The sequence below is a fragment of the Natrix helvetica genome, assembly GCF_964273705.1.
Source record: "Natrix helvetica genome assembly, chromosome: 4".
Lineage (NCBI taxonomy): Eukaryota > Metazoa > Chordata > Lepidosauria > Squamata > Natricidae > Natrix > Natrix helvetica.
Genome location: NC_138550.1, coordinates 2135499 through 2153777, shown reverse-complemented (window position 1 = coordinate 2153777; position 18279 = coordinate 2135499). Strand labels below are relative to the sequence as shown.

The 18279-nt window shown below is 44.2% G+C and overlaps 1 protein-coding gene across 2 annotated transcripts in view; it reads right to left on the bottom strand.

Moving 5' to 3' along the window:
- The window catches only part of ARRB1 (arrestin beta 1), a 73931-nt gene that overhangs the window by 15019 nt on the left and 40633 nt on the right, over positions 1–18279 (bottom strand). For both annotated transcript variants that reach the window (XM_081952889.1, XM_081952890.1), the window contains exons 2-5: positions 9146–9176; positions 4333–4393; positions 3287–3331; positions 1652–1848 (exon numbers count right to left, since the gene is read on the bottom strand). In XM_081952889.1, coding sequence (XP_081809015.1) covers positions 1652–1848; positions 3287–3331; positions 4333–4393; positions 9146–9176 — 334 coding nt within the window. The remainder of the gene's footprint in view (positions 1–1651; positions 1849–3286; positions 3332–4332; positions 4394–9145; positions 9177–18279) is intronic.

Sequence of the window (18279 nt, the reverse complement as noted above, 5' to 3'; positions counted from 1 at the left end):
GGGCCAATTTTCGAGCTGTTTTCAGGCCATTTTTTTCTTTTCCACTGGAGCACCGAAAAACGGCCTAAAATGGTCTGAAAAATGTTCAGAAATGGGCTGGAAACAGCCTGTTTTCTGGCACTGTGTCAGCCAGCAGCACGCATGTGCCCACTGGAAAGCAGGAGAGCAGCTGGGAATGGTGCGCATGGCCACAGAGAGGGCTCTGCCTGCCACCTCTGGCACCCATGCAGCAGGTTCGCCATGACGGGGATAGGCAAAACCCCACTTGCACAGCCCGGTTGCAAAATGCAAACAAGGAAGAATTTATGTTGTGCCCCACAATGCAAACCTTGCCACCCTGATTAAGGCGGTAAGCTCAGAGAGCAGAAAAAGAGGCAATATTGCACATCAAAGAAATGAAAGATGAGAAAGAAAGAAAGAAAGAAAGAAAGAAAGAAAGAAAGAAAGAAAGAAAGAAAGAAACAGAGCTAAATGTACTTTATGTCAATCCTACTCCTTATGCCACTCAATGCTCTACACACCTCTTGACTTCCTTCACGACAATTCACAATTTTACAGATTGCTTTTTGTCCCTTAAACTTCTTCCTTCTCTCCATCCAAGGATCCACTTCTTTAGTTTTGTCTTCCTTTCAACCTATTCATTCTTCTTTTCTATATTTGCTTTATGATTAAATTTTCCTTCCTTCCTTCCTTCCTTCCTTCCTTCCTTCCTTCCTTCCTTCCTTCCTTCCTTCCTTCATTGGCCTTTGGCCTTGGTGTCAGCTGCACCACACAGCCGGTGCTCTACTACTTTAAGGGACGCAGTGGCTCAGTGGCTAAGACGCTGAGCTTGTCGATCAGAAAGGTCTGCAGTTCGGCGGTTCAAATCCCTAGCGCCGCGTAACGGAGGGAGCTCCCGTTCCTCGTCCCAGCTTCTGCCAACCTAGCAGTTCTAAAGCGCATTAAAAATGCGAGTAGAAAAATAGGAACCACTTTTGGTGGGAAGGGAATAGCATTCCGTGCACCTTTGGTGTTGAGTCATGCCGGCCACATGACCACGGAGACGTCTTCGGACAGCGCTGGCTCTTCGGCTTTGAAACGGAGATGAGCACCGCCCCCTAGAGCTGGGAATGACTAGCACAGATGTGCAAGGGGAAACTTTACGTACTACTTTGGAGCAACTAAGATGATCAAAAGCCTGGAGACTAAAACATCGGAAGAACGGCTGCAGGATTTGGGTTTGGCTGGTCTAAAGAAAAGAAGAATTAGGGGTGACATGATAGCAGTCTTCCAGTATTTGAGGAGCTGCCGTAAAGAGGAGGGGGTCAAATTATTCTCCAAAGCACCCGAAGGCAGGAGAAGAAGCAACGGATGGAAACTCCTCAAGGAGAGAAGCAACCTGGAACTAAGGAGGAATTTCCTGACATTGAGAACAATTAACCAGTGGAACAGCTTGCCACCAGAAGTTATGGATACTCCATAACTGGAGGTCTTCAAGAAAAGACTGGACAGCCAGTTGTCTGGAACAGGATAGGGTCTCCTGCTTGAGCAGGGGGCTGGACTAGAAGACCTCCAAGGTCTCTTCCAGCTCATTCTATTCTACCACATTTAGATTCTCTACTGCTACCAAGACTACGCAGACGGGAACAGGAGGCCAAAAGGAGAGAAGTACCTCGAAAGTAAAGGGGTACGCCTGCTCCCCCAGCTTCTTCACCAGCCGTTCCTGCAGCCTCGTCAGGGGCTTCTTCTCTTCGGCCACTGGAGGGAAAGCCTGGACATTGGAGACGAAGAGGTCCTTGCGGAAGGTGAGGCCCAGGACGTCCAGATCCTCGCGGCCGTAACGGAAAGCACAGGTCAACGTCACGAAAACTGCGGGGAGAAACAAAAGAGGACCGGAAGACGCCCGAAATCAACAGAGGGACAAAGGTCGGGAAGGAGACCTGGCAGAATTCGATTCCAAGACCCAAGGGAGGAAACACCCAAGTTTAAGAAGAAGAAAAAAGGGCACGTAGCGGGACTCAACGGTCAAGGAAGAACATCTGGCAGGGCCTTCTCGGTGGTGGCTCCCTTCCTTTGCAACATCATTCTCCAGGAATGAGATTGCCCCCCTCCCCCATCTCATTGCTTTTCTGTTGTCCAGGGAATCGTTGCCTTTGTTGAGCTAGTCATTACGGTCATTAAGTGAATCCGGCTTCCCCCCCCCACAACTGAGCCCAAAATTTATGTTGCAGAGTGAAACATTTGCTAAGTGAGTCTGCCCCCTTTTACGGCTTTTTCTTCCCACGGTGGCTAAGCGAATCATTGCATTTGTTAAGTGAGTAACACGGTCGTTAAGTGAATCCGGCTTTCCCCCTTGACTTTGCTCGTCAGAAGGTTGCAAAGGGGGATCACATGACTCCGGGACACTGCAACCGTCATAAATGCGAATCATTTGCCAAGCATCTAAATTTTGATCCAGTGACCCTGAGAAGGCTTCAACAGGGTGAAAAACGACCATAAGTCGCATTTTTCAGTGCCGTCGTAACTTTGAACGGTCACTAAACAGGCTGTTGGAAGTCGAGGACGTCCGGGAGGTTTCCTTCTTGTGCTGCAACTGGAGAGGTGAGGATTTTCTAAGTTCTTTGTTGCGCTGGTGATCAAATTAAACGTAAGCGATTTTCCCAAATTCACCCTTTTTTCACAGGGAGTTGCCAATATATCAGAGGACTCTTAAAAATTTGCTTTAATTTAAATGCTCTTCTGATTTGGTGAGCCGAGATAGATCCCAAATTTTGCCATCAGAAGCAATCATGTGGCTTAAAGTTTGTAGAGATTCTCTGTCATCCAGGTCATAGATGTCCCCAAGGGGCTTTTTTTCAAGAGGCAACTGGATTTTTTGGTTTTTTTCTTTTGAAGAGGTTTCGCTTCTCATCCCAGAAGCTTCTTCAGCTCTGACTGGATGGTGGGGAAGGGAAGGATTGAAGCTCCTTGCAGGCAGCTGGTCCTTTGCACCCTTTGAGAGGGTCCCTGAGGCCACCTGGAGGTTTTAGCTGTGTCCTCAGGGTCCCCCGAGTGGGGCAAATGGTTCCTGTAGTCTGCAATTCCCCCCCCCCCTTTGGAAATCCATTCCTACTCCCACCCCACATTCCAAGGGTCTTCACCCCAAATTGCGTAGCTCAAAGTCTGTAAATCACGGGCCTTGTTTTGTGCTCAACCTTCTGAGGTGGAAGTGAGTGAGTTTGAAATGGTGAATTTTTAACTGGGATTTTTAACATGGCAGGTTTCCCCTGTAAGAATAAATGTAAGAATAAATCATCAATTATTTTACCTTTCCGCTCTTTTAAGTATTCTGGGTCCACCAAGACGACACCATCTGCAGAAAGAACATATAGGAGAGCAAAGTGGAAGTAAAGGTAGTTCTTACCTCTTCCTTCTCCTTTCTCCTTCCTTCCTTCCCTCCTTCCCTTTTCTTCTTTTCCCTTCCCTCTTGCTCCTCCTTCCTTCTTCCTTTCCTTCTTTTTCCTTTCCTCTTCCTTCTCCTTTCTTGTCTTCTTTTCCCTTCCCTCTTCCTTCTCCTTCCTTCCTTCCTTCCTTCCTTCCTTCCTTCCTTTTCTTCTTTTTCCTACCCTCTTCCTTCTCCTTTCTTTCCTTCCTTCCTTCCTTTTCTTCTTTTTCTTTCTTCTTCCTTCTCCTCTTTTTCCTTCCCTCTTCCTTCTCCTTTCTCCTTCATTCCTTCCTTTTCCTTCCTTCCTTCCCTTCTTTTTCCTTCCCTCTTCATTCTCCTTCCCCTCCTTCCTTCTTTTTCCTTCCTTGCTCTCTCCCCATCTTCCCATCTTTTTCTTCGTCTTTCCTCTTTCCCTTCCTCCTTTCCTGTTCCTTCTTGCATGCCCAAATACAAAAGGGGAAACATTTCTCCTTTGGTTTTGTTTTCCTTTTTGTTTGGATAGCCTTCTGCCAGCAAAAATGGGGTGCGGGGGGGGCATGTGCGGTCCCCCATGCCCCATTTTTTACTGGCAGAGGGCTGCAGGAGTCTGTCACGTCCAAAAACTGGAGCTCAATTTTCTCTGGCAGAGGCACTGCGGGATGGCCCTTTGCTATTTCCAGGCTGGCCCCCGTGGGCCGGATCTGGCCCCCGGGCCTTCAGTTTGACACCCCTGGCCTAGATCCTTATGGATCTCCCCTCCCAGGCCTGAAATGTCATCCGCCCTGGATCATCTTCAAGGCAGGGCACCCCTTCCTCTGGAAACGCCCCTCCCATTCAGCTCAGCTTGGGGTCCAAGTGGGGGTAGCATCCTTCCTCTCCGTCTGCTAATTCTGATCTCGGTTACTGGATCTCGGTTGCGGCTACTGACTCCGCTTGCATCCCCCACTTACCAACTGGGTCAACGAGATCGATGTGGTCGACAAAGTCTCTCTTGCCCAGGTAAACGGTGAGCTGGCAGGGGACAAAAGGACAAAGAGGGGGGCATCAATAGCCAGAAGGAAATGAAAGGGGCCCAGAGAGGAATCACATCAACAAGGCCCCTGGGAGGAGCAAGAGAAAAAAAATCATGAAAGAAAGATTTAGCACCAGTTTTTCCTCTCTCTCTCTCTCTCTCTCTCTGTCTCTCTCTCCTATCCATCTATTTAAGAAAAGATTGGAGAATCATACGTCTGAAAAGGCATAGGGTTTCCTGCTTGAGCCGGGGGATGGGCTAGACTAGAAGATCTCTAAGGTCTCTTCCGACTCTGTTATTCTGGTATCTGTCTGTCTATCATCTCTTTCATTTATCATCTACTTAACTACTTACCTACCTACCTCTATCCATCCTTCTATTGGTCTATCATCTTTCGCTTTCATATCTATCTGTCTGTCTGTCTGTCTATCTATCTCAATCTATCCATCCATCTACCATCTTTCATACCTATCTATCTATATCTATATCTATATCTATATCTATATCTATATCTATATCTATATCTATCCATCCATCCATCCATCCATCTATCTATCTATCTTTGTCCTAATACTCCCTTGTATTCATATTCATTTCATGTATTCATAATTATGTCTATACTTATATCAGTTATCTAATTCATACTTGATGAAATAAATAAATAAAATATCAATCAATCTATTTATCTATCTATTTGTCTCAATCTATCCATCTTTCTCTTTCCTATCTCTCTCTCTCTCTCACTCTCTCTCTCTATCCATCCCTGTCCTAATACTTCCTTGTATTCATATTCATTTCATGTATTCATAATTATGTCTATACTTATATCTGTTATCTAATTCATACTTGATGAAATAAATAAATGAAACATCAAGTTATCAATCTATCTATCCATCCATCCATCCATCCATCCATCCACCATCTTTCTCTTTCATATCAACCTACCTACCTAAACATCTTTATATATTATCTGTCTGTCTGTCTATCGTTTATCTTTATCATCTCCCTCCCTCCCCCTCTGTCTCATCCGTTAAATTTATATGCTTCTCATCTGATACAGCAGCATCTTAAACCTTCCTCGTCCAGATGACCGCTGGAATTTAATTTAGCTTCTAATTCAGTTTATGACCTCCGGAGTTCCTGTCAGTGCTGGCAGTTCTTGGTATTTCCTGGATCCAGCTGCTGTTGCTGCTTCTGCCTGCCTGTGTTGGGTGAGGGAGGGTCAGGCTAAGTTTGGAGCCCACCCTTCAACCGTGAGCTACCCCCGTTCCCCGCTGTCTTCTCTGATCAGCTGACAAAACCAGAGCCATCCCATGAGAGAGAGAGAGAGAGAGAGAGAGAGAGAGAGAGAGAGAGAGAGAGAGACAGACAGACAGACAATTTATGCTGCCTTTTTATGTCAGCTGCAAACCAGGAAACAGCCATGCCTGTTTGTGAAGGGTTATTATTCCTATCACCGAATATATTTTATTCTGTTTCCGATACTAATGTCCCCCGAAGTGCCTCATCCCTCCAAAAAATTAACAAAACAGCACATAATAAAAGCAGTGCATTAAAAACAACATAAAACCAGACTGCAATAAAGAGGAAGAGGGGAGAAAAACAATGAAAACAACGGAAATAAAAAAAAAAATCAACCATCCAATGTCCGCATCTTTTTACTGTCTTGCTTCTACTCTACCCCTTTTTCGGTCCTATTTTTAATATTTTGGAACAGTTTTTAAGGCTGGCAAACCTATGTAAGAGGGAATAGGGCAAGGATAAATTCTAAAAGGATATATTTTGGTTTGGAGGGATTTCTTTGGGATGTGCAAAATGGGGATTTCCAAAACCCACACCACAAATGTCTCACTTAACAACGTACACTTTGGGCTCCATTGTGATCGTAAGTCGTGGACCTTTCTTGCCGCAGTTGGATTGCTTTGAAATGCTTCTACCCGACTTCTGGGCTGAATCATGTTTTAAGAGCTAAGTGTTGTGACCCACCAGTGGCCAATGGAGCTGGCATCAGATTCGGACAGTGAGGAAGTTGGGGAGGAAGATGGGCCAGTCCTGGAGTCTGGGGAAGGCTCAGACGAGGGCTCTGTGTCGGAAGCAGAGAGGGGGCCAGGGACATATGCCAGTTCTCAGCTGCTTTCGCAGTCAGACATCAGTGAGGCAGAAGAACAGCTGGAGCCTGTTCCCAGTGTGCGCATGTGCAGAGCTGCCAGACGAAGGGAAGAGCTAAAGAACAGGGGTTGACTTGGGAGTAAGGCCACAGGTGGACAATGAATGGCCCCTCCCAGAGGGAATAAAAGAGGGAGCGTCAGGGGAGTGGAGTTTGCAGGAGACAATTAGTTCACTTCATTGGTTTGTGACTCCGAGACTCCTTGCCAAGGTCTGCAGAGATCAGCCTGGCAGCTCTCCAAGCCAGAGAAGGTCTGTGACGGTAAATCTTCCCTCGAAAAAACTGCTGGATGTGAATGAGGAGAATTCAGAGCAAATTAATAAAAGGAGTTTTTGTCGGGACCAGGAGTTGGCTTCAGGCTCTCGGGAAGCCTCGGTCAGAACACTATGCTTTCAACAGACCTGCTTTTCATTTCTGGATTGTTTTTGTCTGCTCTTCCTTCCCTTCTGCAGCTTTCTCACAACCCCTCACACTGAAGGAGACTTTAGGTTCCCATGGAAAACCGGGGAAATGAAAGGAAAAGCCAGGGCCACCTGCCTGGCCTTGTTTGCAACAGGCCTCCTCCTGGCCTTGACCGTGCTCAAGGATGACTCATGAACCTCTGTTCAGAAGGCCAGGAGGAGGCTGATGGACGTCAGCTGAGGCCTCAGCGGCTCACTTAGCAACGCCATGGCTGGCTGGCACTTAAGACCAGCAGGGACTTCGCTTCCCGCATCAAGGAGAGCTGGCGGATGAATCATTTTCTGGCTGTCTTAACAGAACAACAGAGCTGGAAGGGACCTTGCAGGTCTTCTAATCCAACCTCCTCCTTGAGTTGGAGATCCTATATCATTTCAGACAAATGGTTGTCCAATATTTTCTTAAAAACCTCCAGTGTTGGAGCATCTACAACTTCTGGTGGCAAGTCGTTCCAATGGTTAATTGTTCTCACTATAAGCAAATTTCTCCTCAGTTCTAAGTTGCTTCTCTCCTTGATTAGTTTCCATCCATTGCTTCTTGTCTTACCCTCATGTACTTTGGAGAATAGTTTGACTCCCTCTTCTTTGGAGCAACCCCTGAGATCTTGGAAGACTGCTTTCATGTCTCCCCTAGTCCTTCTTTCTCTTAAGCTAAACATACCCAGTTCCTGCAACCGTTCTTCCTATGTTTTAGCCTCCAGTCCCCTAATCCTCTTTGTTACTCTTCTCTGCACTCTTTCTAGAGTCTCCACATCTTTTCTACATTGTGGAGACCAAAACTGAATGGCGTATTCCAAGTGTGGCCTTACCAAGGCCTTATAAAGTGGTATTAACCCTTCACGTGATCTTGATTCTCTCCCTCTGTTGATGCAGCCTAGAACTGGGTTGGCTTTTTTGGCAGCTGCTGCCCACGGCTGGCTCCTATTTAAATGGTTGTCCACTAGGACTCCAAGATCCTTCTCACAGTTGAGAGTCATTCTTAGCCAAGGATGAACTGGTTTTCAGATCAATTTACAGCAGGGGAGAAGAAAGGAAGGAAGGAAGGAAGGAAGGAAGGAAGGAAGGATCAAACTCTTTGATGCGGGCAGGTATTGCAGCTTGGGTTTGGGTTCAAAAATTCTGATCTTTGGCTGACTTCTGAGTTTTCCTCCAAGATGGTCTCCTGGGCTGATCCCACCAACTTTGGAAATGTCTTCAGCCAGTAGAACATCACTTGAACACAACTTCAAAGTAGGTCCATAACACAGTACAACGTACTATTTGCAGAATGGGGAATACTGTAGCCATGTGGAACATGGGCTTAGTGCAGCTGGGAATTCTGGGAAATGAAGTCCACCCATGCTGGCTGGGGAATTCTGGGACTTGAAGTCCACCCATGCTGGCTGGGGAATTCTGGGACATGAAGTCCACCCATGCTGGCTGGGGAATTCTGGGAATTGAAGTCCACCCATGCTGGTTGGGGAATTCTGGGAAATGAATTCCACCCATGCTGGCTGTGGGATTCTGGGAATTGAAGTCCACCCATGCTGGCTGGGGAATTGTGGGAAATGAATTCCACCCATGCTGGCTGGGGAATTCTGGGAAATGAATTCCACCCATGCTGGCTGGGGAATTCTGGGAATTGAAGTCCACCCATGCTGGCTGGGGAATTCTGGGACTTGAAGTCCACCCATGCTGGCTGTGGGATTCTGGGAAATGAAGTCCACCCATGCTGGCTGGGGAATTCTGGGAATTGAAGTCCACCCATGCTGGTTGGGGAATTCTGGGAAATGAATTCCACCCATGCTGGCTGTGGGATTCTGGGAAATGAATTCCACCCATGCTGGCTGGGGAATTCTGGGAATTGAAGTCCACCCATGCTGGTTGGGGAATTCTGGGAAATGAATTCCACCCATGCTGGCTGTGGGATTCTGGGAAATGAATTCCACCCATGCTGGCTGGGGAATTCTGGGAATTGAAGTCAACAAGTCCTAAAGTTGCCAACTTTGAAGAGCCCTGGTTTAAAGTGTTGCAACTGGATTAGTTTCCTCCCCCCCCCCTTTTGTTAATTTCCTCCCTATCCCTGGATTGTCTGGCCAGTTTCCATCACCCCAAAACCCTGAAAAATGAAGGGAGTGGTCTCTTACCTTGGCATTGGGACTGGCTTTCTTGAACACCCTGCAAAATAAAAGGATGGGGAAAACAAGGTGAGTGGAACAGGATGCCTCTCGTCCTGAATTCAAAAGCTGTTACTCACCACATCAGAGGCCCCGTGTAAGAAATCCTACCCATGCATTTACTTTATTAATTTATTATACTATACGCTGCCCAAAGCATATTAATATTAAAAATCCACAATACCCTCAACTTCCCACCATAACCGAACCCAAAATTTATGTTGCTAAGTGAGACATGTGCTAAGTGAGGTTTGCCCCATTTTTGCGACTTTCCTCGCCACCGTTGTTAAGTGAATCACTGCCGTTGTTAATAACACCGTTGTTCAGGAAATCTGGCTTCCCCATTAATTTTGTTCGCCGAAAGGTTGCAAAAGGGGATCATGTGTCAGGGCACTACGACCGTCATAAATATGAATCCGTGGCCAAGCATTTGAATTTTGATTATGTGAAGATGCTGCAATGGTCGTAAGTGTGAAACATGGCCATAAGTCACTTTTTTCAAAGATGTTGTAACTTTGAACGGACCCTCAATGAACTGTTGTAAGCCAAGGACTAGTTGTAGCAGAATAGCAGAGTTGGAAGGGACCTTGGAGGTCATCTAGTCCAACCCTCCCTGCTCAAGCAGGAGACCCTACACCATTTCACTCCAATGGCTGTCCAATCTCTTCTTTAAAAAAACCTCCAGTGATGAAGCTCCCACAACGTCTGGTGGCAAGCAGTTCCACGGGCTAATTGTCAGGAAATTTCTCCCCAGGATTCTCGGGCAGAAAAACTGGCCCATGTTGCACTGCCCATTTGGCCGGGATTCAGCATTTTCATACTTCCAGGCCTCTGCCAGAGCTTGAGAGCAAACAAAATTGACTCTGACCCTTTTCAAAGTGGAAGAAAAGAAAACAATGCTACAAAGTGCTGGTCCATTAAACAAAAGAATAATAAGAATGAATTATTAAAGATGAATTCCTACAGCGGATGTACACAGGAAGTTGTAATGTGTTTTGGGAGGGGGGGGGGAGAATCTTAATTTGTATAGTCCAGGGGTGTCCAAACTTGGGAACTTTAAGACTTGTGGACTTCAACTCCCAGAATTCCCCAGCCAAATTCTGAAGTCCACAAGTCTTAAAGTTCCCAAGTTTGGACACCCCTGGACTAAGTCTAATGAAGAGAAGGACCAGGGGTGACATGGTAGCATCTTCCAATATTTGAGGGGCTGCCCCAAAGAAGAGGGAAGAGAAGATCAGGAAGAGAGGAGGAGAGAAGAAAAGAGGGAAGGGGAGAGAAGGAAGAAGGGAAAGGAGTGGAAGAAGGGAAGGCATAGAAAGAGAAGGAGAGAGGGAGGAAGAAGAGGAAGGGGGTCCATCTATCCTCCAAAGCCACTGAAGGCAGGAGAAGAAGCAACGGATGGAAACTCATCAAGGAGAGAAGCAACCTGGAACTAAGGAGAAACTTCCTGACAATGAGGGCAATTAACCAGTGGAACAACTTGCCACCAGAAGTTGTGAATGCCCCAACATTGGAGGCTTTGAAGAAGAGACTGGACAACCGTTTGTCTGAAATGGTATAGAGAGGTTTCCTGCCTGGGCCCCAAGGTCCCTTCCAGCTCTGTTAATTTTGTTCCCCTGTTAATTTCTGGCGCTGGCTGGTTTTCCACGGGAAGTGAAGATGCCACGGAGAAGTTGCGATCCTGGGGCTTCCCGGATGTGTCCTCCCAGGTGAACCAAAGTCCACTTCTGTGTTCACACAACCTGTTTCGCCCTGTTGAACAACATCTACGTGGCTCCCACCTGGACGCGTGCTTAAAATGTGCCAATTGGGGGAAGCTTTGAGTTTCCTTCTTTGCAGGAAAACTATATAGAAGCTTTTAATTTCCCCCCTCTCTCTTTTTCTTTCTTTTTCTTTTATCTTGCTTTGCTTTGCTTTAGCTCTGCCACAACACTTCCCAACTCTATTCTGTTCTGTTCTGTTCTAATTCTAATTCTATTCTGTTCTGTTCTAATTCTATTCTTTTCTGTCCTGTCCTGTCCTATTCCTAACCTATGCTAATTCTGTTCTGGTCTGTCCCTATTCTATTCTATTCAGATTTCTTATTTTATTCTATTTTGTTCATATTTCTTATTTATTCTGTTCTGCTCTCCTCTGCTCTGCTCTAATTCTATTCTATTCTGTTCAGATTCCTTATTTTATTCTATTCTATTCAGATTTCTTATTTTATTCTATTTTGTTCTGCTCTGCTCTATTCTATTCTATTCAGATTTCCTATTTTATTTTATTCTATTCAGATTTCTTATTTTATTCTATTCTATTCAGATTTCTTATTTTATTCTATTTTGTTCTGCTCTGCTCTGCTCTTATTCTATTCTGTTCAGATTTCTTATTTTATTTTATTCTATTCAGATTTCTTATTTTATTCTATTCTATTCAGATTTCTTATTTTATTCTATTTTGTTCTGCTCTGCACTATTCTATTCTATTCAGATTTCCTATTTTATTCTATTCTATTCAGATTTCTTATTTTATTCTATTCTATTCAGATTTCTTATTTTATTCTATTTTGTTCTGCTCTGCTCTGCTCTTATTCTATTCTGTTCAGATTTCTTATTTTATTCTATTCTATTCAGATTTCTTATTTTATTCTATTCTATTCAGATTTCTTATTTTATTCTATTCTATTCTATTCAGATTTCTTATTTTATTCTATTCTATTCAGATTTCTTATTTTATTCTATTTTGTTCTGCTCTGCACTATTCTATTCTATTCAGATTTCCTATTTTATTCTATTCTATTCAGATTTCTTATTTTATTCTATTCTATTCAGATTTCTTATTTTATTCTATTTTGTTCTGCTCTGCTCTGCTCTTATTCTATTCTGTTCAGATTTCTTATTTTATTCTATTCTATTCAGATTTCTTATTTTATTCTATTCTATTCAGATTTCTTATTTTATTCTATTCTATTCTATTCAGATTTCTTATTTTATTCTATTCTATTCAGATTTCTTATTTTATTCTATTTTGTTCTGCTCTGCTCTTATTCTATTCTATTCAGATTTCTTATTTTATTCTATTCTATTCAGATTTCTTATTTTATTCTATTTTGTTCTGTTCTGCTCTGCTCCTATTCTATTCAGATTTCTTATTTTATTCTATTTTGTTCATATTTCTTATTTTATTCTATTTTGTTCTGCTCTGCTCCGCTCTTATTCTATTCTATTCCATTCCATTCCATCCCATCCTGTCCCATGTTCCTGATTCTGATTCCGATTCTAATTAATTCTAATTCTAATTCCATTCTATTCTATTCCTTCTTCAACGGTTGCTAAACGAGGCGCTCCGGTATTTTCCCACTACAGTTTGCCTCCGATTCTACGATCCCTATGTCCCTTCTAATAAACGGGGGGGGGGGGATTTATAAGTTCCTGGAAAAGCGGGTGGGTGGCTGTGAGGCATCTATCGGCTCATTAACATTCCTGCCGTTCTTAAGTGCAGCTCCAAACTGTTTTTTCCCAGGAAAAACAAAGAAAAACTGGGTTCCTTCAAAAACAGCCAATAAACTTCTCCCACGGCTTTTCCCAAGCCCTGGAAAACAGCGGCTGCACCCGGGCATTGATTTAAGCAGTCCTCAAGTTATGACCATAATAAAACCTGGGCCATCATGGGTCATAACTTGTGAGGGTTGTAAATCAGGTCACCCCTGTGACCAACCTAATATGACGATCTTTTCTTGTTTGTTGTTGCAGCGGTCATTAAGCGAACGCCACAGTCGTTAAGCAAGCCTTTGGCAAAATCCAAAATGAAACTCAATTTTCAGCAAAATGTGGTTTTAGGAGGTAGAAGGATGTCGTAAACCCAATCCGGTTGCAGCGCATTCGAAATGCGGTGATGTGATTAGGTCGGACATTTGAATCAGGTCATAAGTACAGGGAGTCCTCGACTTACAACAGTTCACTTAGCGACCATTCAACGTTAAAACTTATGACTTATGGCCATTTTTCACACTTACGACCGTTGCAACATCCCCACAATCAGGTGATTTATATTCAGACCCTTGGCAACTGACTCACATTTATGACGGTTGCGGCCTCCTGAGATGATCTGCTTTTGCGACCTCCGGACGAGCAAAGCCAATGGGGAAGCCAGATTCACTTAACAACAGTGTCACTAAGTTAACAACTGCAATGATTCACTTAACAAACACGGCAAGAAAGGTTGTAAAATAGATCAAAACTCACTGAACAAATTTCTCCCTTAGCAACATAAATGTTGGACTCAATTGTGGTCGTAAGTTGAGGACTAACCTGTACATGTAGACGGGACCGTCATAGCTTGCAATGGTTGCTAAGCAATTGGTCGTAAGGACTAACTGCGGACTTTTGTGCAAGTCCGAACTTTTGAGGAAGGGGGTGAACACATGCATGGATAGACTCCCTGGACCTTTGGAAGGGGTGCGGGAACTGGGTTGCATTACTTCAAGTGTCCACTATGTGGCAGCAAACAGAGGCAGAAAATTCTGCTTCCTGCTGCCCTCTTTTGGTGAACTGCAGTGGTACAGCACAGATTTTTTGTGCAATTTTTGATGAGATTGCTGACTATTGGTGATTTCTAATTTGCATGAAGCCTATCGCGCCACCATTGCAGCATCCCTTGGTCACATGACCAAAATTCAGACCGCTTGGCAACTGGCATGTACTTACGACGGTTGCAGTGTGTCCCAAGGTCACGCGATCCCTTTTTGCGACCTTCTGACAAGCAAAGACAAGGGGGGAAACCAGATTCGCTTAACAACCGTGTTACTAACTTAAGAACTGCCGTCATTCACTTAGCAACTGTGGCAAGAAGGGTGGCAAAATGTGGCAGAACTCAACTCAGCAATCCTATTTAGCAATAGCAGTGCTCCAATTAGAAGAATGAATCAGTGGGACAATTATTGCCTCCAGAAGTTGTGAATGCTCCAACACTGGAAGTTTTCAAGAAGAGCTTGGATAAGCATTTGTCTGATGTGGTGTAGGGTTTCCTGCCTAAGCAGGGGATGGGACTAGAAGACCTCCAAGGTCCCTTCCCACTCTGTTGTCCTATTATATTCCATTCTATTCTATTCCTATTATTCCTATTCCCATTCCATATTTTATATTCTATTCTGCATTTTCTTTTCTTTTCTTTTCTTTTCTATTCTATTCTTCATTCCATTATTCTCTTCTCTTCTCTTCTATTATATTCTATTCTTCATTCCATTATTCTATTCTATTCTATTCTATTCTATTCTATTCTATTCTATTCTATTTTTCGTTCCATTATTCTCTTCTCTTCTCTTCTCTTCTCTTCTCTTCTCTTCTCTTCTCTTCTCGTAGCACTCAGACTTATATGCTGCCCCGCAGAAGCAGTTTCACAACAGCTGTGGCAAGACGGAAAAACTCACTTAACAACTGCCTCATTTAGCAACAGGAATTTTGGGGCTCAATTGTGGTCATAAGTCAAGGACCACCTATTAGCGGAGTTGGAAGGGACCCTGGAGGTCTTCTAGTCCAACCCTCTGCTCAAGCAGGAGACCCTATCCCATTGCGGACAAACGGCTGTATTTAATTTCTTCTTAAAAACCTCCAGTCTTTGCAAAGCCTTGGAGAATGAAGGAAAAGAGGGGGGGAGGAGGGGAGGGGGCTGCAGAAATGAAAAAAAAAACCCTTCTCAACCCATCTGTCTAGCCCGACCCGTGTCAGCCCCCCCCCCTCCTCCTCCTGTGTCCCACTCTGCTTTGCACCAAAACTAAAACAGCCTCTTCCACTCCCAATGGGGAGAGCGAGCGAGCGAGCGAGCGAGAGAGAGAGAGCAGCAGGTGCCACTTGCGCACCGAGGTTGGCGGGGGTCTCGTTACCATGGCAACGGAAGGGAATGAAGATTGCCCGCCTGTGGGGGTACCGTCAGCTTACGGCAGGTGGCTTGCCTTTCTCTGATGGGCTGCCCGGCCCTCCAACAGGGCAGAAAATGGGTCAGGGGGGGCTCATCGAGTTCCCGTTGCAGGAGCTGCTGCACTCGTGTTGCACCGGCCTGAGCTCCTCTGCGGTTGCAATCCTACCACATTTGGGGAGGGAGGGATGTAGGGAGAGGAGAGGTGTGTGCGGGGGTAAGCCTGCTTCTGCGGCGGGGCACGAGGAGTCAAATGGGTGCCAATTGGGGGGGGGGCTGCCCCCCTTCAAATGCCCCATTGACTTTGGAGCAAAGGAAGAAAGAAGAGGTGGCTGAAAGATTCCTCCTCCCTCGCCCCCCCCCTCCCCAGGGCAATTTCACTGGATCATAAAAATGGGAATAAAGAAAATAAATAATTATAGGCGGTCCTCGGCTTACGGCGGCACAATCGAGCCCGGAATTTCCGTTGCTAAGCGAGAGGGTTCTTAAGTAAATTATCTTTTCAAAATCCCCAAATCCTTGGCAGAGAAAGGTGCCCAGGGCAACCTTTGCTGATTGTGTTGGTGTGCCTTTGCCTGTGTGTTTGTATCAACAACAGACAACACCAAGCCTCCGATTTTTTCCCCGAAATCCTGAAATTCTCAACAATTTGGGAGCTGGAAGGCTGCCAAGCACCAAGGCCAAGCAATCGTCTGGTGAACAAATTATATAGATATATATGTTCTGACAGAGGCTTCCCGAGAGCCTGAAGCAAACTCCTAGTCCCGACAAAAACCCCTTTTATTAATTGACTGTGAATTCTGCTCCTTCACATCCAGCAAAGTCTTTCAAGGGAGGATTTACGGTCACAGACCTTCTCTGGCTTGGAGAGCTGCCAGGCCAAGATCTGCAGAACTTGGCCAGGAGTCTCAGAGAGTCACGAACCAATGAAGGGAACTGATTGTTTCCTGCAAACTCCACTCCCCGTCGCTCCTCTTTTATTCCCTCTGGGAGGGGCCATTCACTGTCCCCCTGTGGCCTTACTCCCAAGTCTAGCCCTGTTCTTTAGCTGTTCCCTTCATCTGGCAACTCTGCGCATGCGAACACTGGGAACAGGCTCCAGCTGTTCCTCTGCCTCATTGATGTCTGACTCCGAAGGCAGCTGGTAACTGGCATACGGCTGTGGCCCCTTCTCTGCCTCCGACACGGAGCCCTCATCAGAGTAACAGAAATGTTGGACTCAATTGTGGCCGTAAATTGAGTACTATCTTTATCTCCCAGTACCCAGAGGCGGAAACTGAAGGTTTTACCGCTGAGATTTCTGCTTGCAAAACCTCTGGAAAAGTCAAATAGATTTTATTTCTCTGTTGTTTTGTATGTACAGTGAGAGCTTCTGCACCAGAGACAAATTCCTTGTGTGTCTAATCACATTTGGCCAATAAAGAATTCTAATTCTAATAATTCTAATTCTAATAATTCTAATTCTAATTCATTCTAACTCTAACTAATTCTAATAATTCTAATTCTAATAATTTTTATTCATTCTAACTCTAATTGTAATAATTCTAATCCCAATTCATTCTAATTCTAATAATTTTAATAATTCTAATAATTCTAACTGTAACTAATTTTAATAATTTTTATTCATTCTAACTCTAACTCTAATTCTAATAATTCTAATAATTCTAATAATTCTAATAATTCTAATAATTCTAATAATTCTAATAATTCTAATAATTCTAATAATTCTAATAATTCTAATAATTCTAATAATTCTAATAATTCTAATAATTCTAATAATTCTAATAATTCTAATAATTCTATCACTAACTCTAACTATTCTATTCTAATAATTCTAATAATTTTGATTTTCCCTACAACCTTTTGCCATATCATTCTCCTTTTGGATTCCAATGTGAGTTTTTCCTTTCTTTCTTTCTTACGGCTGATGGATTTGCTTTAGTCTATTTTTATGACACCGTGTACCACCTAAAGATGCGTTGGCCATCGAGACAGGCAACTGTAAATAAGCTTAATAAGGAAACAGACAATCCAATTCCAGTTTCCACGTCCAAATATTGGCAAAGCTCTCTGCTACAAAATCTGGAGGCCAAGTGAAACAAAAATGACCACCAAAGCTTTATTTCACAATTTGGACCTCCAAATCCATGCCAAAGATCTCACTTTTCTACTCTTTAGCAAGAATTAAACCTACGTTACTCTGTAAATTAATAAAATGAAAAAAAGTCTTTTCCCCCCACCCTATAATAGGCAATAAAAACATTTCTCTACAACTTGCCACAACAACAGAGTCCAAAATGGATGTTGCTAAGCGAAACATTTGTTAGGTGAGTTTCGCCTCATTACAACCTTTCGTCCCACCATTGCAAAGTGAATTGTTGAAGTTCTTAAGTTACTCACACTGACGTTAAGTGAATCTGGCTTCCCCCATGGACTTTGCCTGTCCGAAGGTCACAAAGGGGGATGTCCCGTGACTCCGGGAGATGCTGCGACTGTCCTAAATACAGGAAGAATGTTTCAAGGTGGCTACTTAGGGTACAGCTAGTGCTCGACTTACGGCCACTTCATTTAGTGGCTGTTCAAAGTTACGACGGCACAGAAAAAAGTAACTTATGGCCTTTGTTTGCACGTCAAGGACAGCCTGTAAGAGGGACAAGGTAAATTTGAGAAGAAATCAAAAGCTCAGCGAAGTCCCGTGGCTTGGGAAGAAGGTTAGAATAGAATAACAGAGTTGGAAGGGACCTTGGAGGTCTTCTAGTCCAACCCCCTGCTTAGGCAGGAAACCCTACTCCACTTCAGACAAATAGTTGTCCAATCTCTTCTTAAAGACTTCCAGTGTTGGGGCTTTCACAACTTCTGGAGGCAACTTCTGTTCCACTGATTAATTGCTCTAACTGTCAGGAAGTTTCTCCTCAGTTCTAAGTTGCTTCTCTCCTTGATTAGTTTCCACCCATTGTTTCTTGTTCTACCCTCAGGTGCCTTGGAGAATAGCTTGACTCCCTCTTCTTTGTGGCAACCCCTGAGAGATTGGAAGACTGCTATCATGTCCTTCTTTTCATTAAACCAACCATGCCCAGTTCCTGCAACCATTCTTCATATGTTTTAGCCTCCAGTCCCCTAATCCTCTTTCTTGCTCTTCTCTGCACTCTTTCAAGAGTCTCCACATCTTTTCTACATCATGGCGACCAAAACTGGATGCAGCATTCTAA